General features: G+C 32.7%; 1 protein-coding gene across 1 annotated transcript; it reads left to right on the top strand.

Annotated features, from left to right (window-relative positions):
* Window positions 1-5,186: 5,186 nt before the first annotated feature.
* On the top strand, window positions 5,187-5,573 carry LOC122751400 (cytochrome c oxidase subunit 5B, mitochondrial-like). The gene has a single exon (XM_043998422.1). It carries the CDS (start codon window positions 5,187-5,189, stop codon window positions 5,571-5,573), a length of 387 nt encoding a protein of 128 aa, XP_043854357.1.
* Window positions 5,574-6,006: the final 433 nt, after the last annotated feature.

Genomic DNA, 6,006 nt, shown 5'->3' with positions numbered 1-6,006 from the left:
TGGAATCAAATATTTCTTACATTACCTCAACTGGACCTATTATCAAGTTATTTTTATATCAAATATCTTATATTTTCTTCTATTTTTAATGTTTATTTTAAATTTTTAGTTGTAATATTTCTTCCTATCTTATTTTCATTCGTTTAGATTATTTTAGGTTTGCAAGATTCCATTTCTTGAGTAAGATGTTATACTTTCTCTTCTGAGATATTTGTTTCCAGACATTTTCTCCAGTTTTAATTTTATTTTTAATATTTAATTTTATTCTTCTAATTTGTCATATATTTTTTAAGGAAATCCATTCTTTCCTTTAATTTTATGCTTAAAGTTTTAATGGAGTTACTATTTTCTTCCTATGGCAGATTTCTAGGTAAAATAATCATTTTCTTTTATAATGAATGATTCTTACGTCGGCTTACTTCTCTCTCCAAATTTAGATTTTTAATTGAAGTTTTTGCTAAAGCTTCTCTAGCCCTTATTTTGCCTTGGAGTTAAGGCTGGTCAGACTTATTCTTTCTTACCTTGGAACAGTTGGGATTTTGAAATAACTATATATTCATCAACTTACATTTTTATATTGATCATATATTATGTTTATAATAATGATAAAATAATAGATATTTATATTCTAGTTGATTGCATGTAAAATGTTTTATGTATGGTATTTCACTTCACCAACACTGTAAGCCTGTATAATGGGTGTTAGAGGTATTCTAACCCCCAATTTACAGATTATTAAAGTAAATCTGAGGTAGTCTAAGTCACTTGCTCATGATCATATAGCTAGGAAAAAATCAGAAGTCAAATTTGAATTCATCTTTCTGCGTTAGTTCTATGATACAATTGCAAATGATCTTGAATATGAAGACTGCAATTTATCAAAGATCATCTAACAAAATGCCAAACCCTTCTTAAGCTCTCATACCATCAATACATTCAATAAATTCTGCTTGATCATTTTGGAGAAGAAATTAATAATATATAGATTTATTATGATATTTTTCTATCATCTTCAAAATTTGGGGAACATTTTTTTTTACTTTAGGATTTTTTGAATTTAGAGTGCTATTCCTTTTTAATCTCAGCATGTGTTTGTATATTTTACTAAATTATACAAGCTGTTCAATTCCTCATTAAAAAAGTTATGAAGCAACATAACATGCTATTTTATAATATATCTAGCAAGTAAGAATTTATTTTTCTTTCAAAGACAGTTTTTCTTTTCATTTTTCATAATGGGCCAAATCAATGAGACCTTTGCTTTCTGACATCCAGGAGTTATGCAGGAAAGCAAAAAGGTTTATTTTTTTTTTCCTCTCACAATTATTCCTCAGCAACTTCAGCTTTTTCTTGAGAAATCTGCTGAGAAGAACCACTTAGCTCAAAGTGGCTGAGTCACACATCCCATGAAGCTATATCATAGGGAGTGTGAAAGAGACAGATGTTTTCCATCTTCGCCCACTACTTAAGAGCTAGCATTAACACCCATACCAGTCATGTGCTACAAAGTGTAAGTGTGCTCTATATCCTTTATTTTATAGAGATTTCTTTATTTTCTAGGTATTTGAGTGTAATTATACAATTCCATTTATAGATTATTTTGCTTCACATCTTAATTTGTGTTCTCCTCTCCCAAAATGTTAATATCTCCCATTAATGTCAATGGATAACTCCTGCATATATCAAAAGAGGCATATATCACATACTTATATGTTGTTTATGATATCATGGCTTGGAGAGTTATTTATTAAAGTTTCTTCTTCCCTCAGATAATCTGAGCACAATTGGGAGTTATAATAATAAACTTTTCAACAGATTTTTTTTTCTTGTGACATTCAGGCTCTTTAGTCAATCAACTTCATTTAACAAATACTGGACACACTGGGACCATAGCATGTACTAGAAATTAATGCAATAAAACTTTGTTTACAGATATACAGTTTGCATATCAAAATGTAATGGCACATGTTTTTACTTACGGATGAAGAGAACTGATTCTAGTCATGTTAATTGATTCTCTAACATCTCCTGATTTATTGAACAATAATCTGAGAGTAGTGTAGTTTCAAGAGTTTATTCTTGTATGAAGTCATTTTTCAAGTGTCTTGCCCTATAACATGAAACTGAGTTCAAAAATGAAAGGAAAAATGTGCTTTCAGGAAGCATCCAAAATGGAACTTCCTCACATCGTTGTAATACAAAGATTTATAGGACTATGAAGTACTAACCATATCATTCTCCAAAAAGAAATACTGTATTTTTAATAAATCACAATTACAAAATTGAGTAAACATGCATAAAGTAGAACCATTTTAATTGATTATGATTTTTATTGTTCAAGTACATTAAAAAATTATCTGTTCACCCCTCTATTCTCCACCCATTGATAATTTTTTTTAAAAAAAGGAACACTCAAATATATCTACAAAGACTGACCAAAACAAAAACTCTACTGTATTAGATATGTCTAGAGATGTATGTTACTTTCTGCATTTAAGATTATCACCTCAATATCAGGAGGGTAAAGATGTGTTTGATATTCCTTCTTTTACACTAATTGATCCTCAAATTTATTAGAATTATGGAAATCTTCAAACTATTTTATTATATTAGCATTCAATATGTTGGTTTCAGTCTGTATACTCTGCATTAGTTTAGATACCTTCTAAGTTTCCTTTGAGATTGTACATTTCATTATAAAGCACAATTTGTTTAGCTATTCTCTAAAAGGGGATAGCCCTCTCCCTTTAGTTTTCTTTTTTTTTTTTTTTTTTGGGTAACACAAAAAAGCGGAACCTGTTTTTTTTTTTTTTTTTTTTTTTTAGTGAGGCAATTGGGGTTAAGTGACTTGCCCAGGGTCACACAGCTAGTAAGTGTTAAGTGTCTGAGGCCGGATTTGAACTCAGGTACTCCTGAATCCAGGGCCAGTGCTCTATCCACTGTGCCACCTAGCCGCCCCGGAACCTGTTATTTTAATGTGAAACAATAACTCACTACTTTGGAATATTGGTGGCAATGGAAAAGAGGAAGGTAGACCAGACTTAATTCTAGCATATAGTTAAATAAATTAATTTTATCAGGCAATGAATCAAGTAAGTTTAACAAGGTTGAATGTATTACTTCATTGAACATTTTAGGAGTCGTATGAAATAAATAAATAAATAAGAATTATTTTAATATATGTGAATTACATATGAAAAGTGCTAAAGTGTTAGGAAATAATTTGTTCCCTTATATCTATTTATACACACACACACACACACACATATATGTGTATATGTATATATATATTATTTGTTCCCTTATTATATATGTACATATATACACATACACATATATGATATATAATGATTTTCCCTTATACACACACACATATGTATATATATGTGTGTGTATATATACACACACACACACACACACATATATATATATACACACACACAAACATACATACATACATACACATTATTATGTTGTTGGCTTTTAAGGGGTAGCCTGGTATAAGTATTAGCTGTTTTATGAGCAAGACATGTGTTAAAGCCCTGATTCTGATATCCCTTGTCTTTGTGTCCAAGGGAAAGTTACTTTTTCTCTTAGTACCCCCATTCTTCTAAGACTGTAAACTGCTGATCTGAATTGGTAGAAGGAGTATCTTCAATGAGAGTTCTCTAAACTGTGAGAAAATAATTATGAATAATGGGTTTTGGGGGAGACCTAGTGACTCTACTCCCACTCAGGAATTCTGATTGGTTTCTCAGAGGCAGATCTAAAGGTACATTAGAGATCAGATTAACTTAATAGAGATTAAAAGCAAAGCTACCTGAAATCTTTTGCCCTCAGAGCTTCTGTCTTTCTCTATGACCCTGATCTCAGCATGATACTGCTCATTTTGATATGGACTATCCTCAGGTCTCATCAACCAATGGAATTGAATGATGCTAGCCAATTAGATTTGAGCAGTCTGTACGGGCCTCTCATCTGGTATACAGGAGGCTTATACTTTCTTCTGTGGGGGAAGCCTGAGGGTACCAGTCACATGTTCTTCTTTCTCTCTCTAGGTAATATAGGGCTTTTGAATTTTTGAGTCATGTTCTCTCTCTCTCTCTCTCTCTCTCTCTCCCTCTCCCTCTCTCTGATGCTGGTCATTTTCAGATTGTGTTAAATACAGTCAACTCTCTACTAAAATTTAACATGAGATGTGATAATAAATACTTGCTGCCAAAACTGGTGCAATAGCCTCTGATTTAGGATTAACAATACATTAGAAACCCCAGCTAAGTTCCCAATAACTTGGAACAGAGACAGGCTTCCCCCCAACATTTCAAATGGCACAAAACCAATGGACTTAGAGTTTTTCCCTCTCTCCCTGCATATATTTATTTTATGATTTAGCAACCTTTTATTATTAGTATTAAGAAGATTATATCATTGTGGTTGTATAGACATTTCAGCAATGTCTGACTTTTCATGATGCTAGTTGCAGTTTTCTTGGCAAAAATACTGGAATATTTTGGCATTTCCTGATTATTATAAGCAACAACAAACAAATAAGTAGACTAAATAAATTAATGCATGAACAAGTGAATGAATAGAGAAGTGAACAAACAAACAAATAAATACATAATGGATTGATAGATGGATAGATAAAAAGTATAAAGGCTGAAGCCTGGTAGTTGCAGTCAGGAAAACCACTAGTAATCTGATGGGCAACTCAGGGCACATAAATGAATTAGATTTTGCATCAAGAGAATGACAACCATTTTAGCCACAAGCTTAGCTAAGTAGCCTGTTGAACACCATTGTAATTGGAAACCAGAGAATAAACATCAAAATCTATTCAGATTTCTAGGAATTCTAGTTTAATAGGAAGTCCAAATTAATGACAATTAAATGTACTTTCATAGTGACAAAGCCTTATTCTAGGTTTTAAGTTGTATTGAGTTTAATTGGTTCAATCAGAAGGCATTATAGTTAGATGACATTTATATTGTCATTTTTAAAAGTTTTGCTTGACTATTCATTTCTATTCCTTTAATGTTTTATTAATTTATAATAGGAATGGGTAGGAATGTGGTTAAGGTCCTAGTATCAGTAGAATTAATCATATATAAAACCAAAGAAACAATATTATTTCTTCAGAAACTTTATAAACTTCAGAAGCTGCAGTCACTGAAACATTAAAATAGATGGTCCAAAGGTTACTGCAGGGCACCAGGGTGCTGGCGGTCCAGGCCTTGAGGGCCTGTGGCCCATCTAGGGCTGCTACTCGCACCATGGCGAGTGGAGGAGGAATCCCTTCTGATGAAGAGCAGGCTACTGGTTTGGAGAGAGAGATTATGATGGCTGCAAGGAATGATTTGTATCCCTACAATCTGTTAGCCCCAAAGGCAACTCCAGGGACTAAGGAGGAGCCAAACCTGGTCCCTTCCATCACTGACAAACAAATAGTGGGCTGTATCTGTGAAGAGGACAACAGTTCAGTCATCTGGTTCTGGCTTCAAAAAGGCAAGACACAGTGTTGCCCTAACTGTGGAACCCATTACAAGCTGGTACCCCACCAGTTGAGCCACTGAGCGCCTGAATTGGTTTACCTGAGATATGGTGTAATGTTTTCTTCCCTCCAATAAAAGACTAACCATTTCTCTGGCTCTCCCATAAAAAAAATAATTTAAAAAATTTAAAAATTAAAATAAAAAAAATAAATAAAGTAGATGGTCCATGATGAATTAAGGCATAATTAACTTGCCTATACATTCCATGTACAATTCTTTCCTGCATGTTTCTAGCCTTATAATAATCTTTCTTTTCATGCTTTTTCTCTCTTTTTTCTAAATGAGAGTCCCAGAATGATTTCAGAAGCTTGGTTTTAACTGGTTATTCTTCTCATTTAATTGAGTTCAGGTAAACTCCTTTATCAAGCTACTGGATGATTAGACTGTCTATTAATTAAGGAAAAATTAATTCACATGTGTGTACTGAGTTGCAATTCCTAGCCTGTCTGAAGAG

This window comes from Dromiciops gliroides, chromosome 3, assembly GCF_019393635.1.
Source record: "Dromiciops gliroides isolate mDroGli1 chromosome 3, mDroGli1.pri, whole genome shotgun sequence".
In the NCBI taxonomy this organism is placed as follows: Eukaryota; Metazoa; Chordata; class Mammalia; order Microbiotheria; family Microbiotheriidae; genus Dromiciops; species Dromiciops gliroides.
Note: the sequence above shows the minus strand (reverse complement) of the source record. Positions and strands in the feature narration are given on the sequence as shown.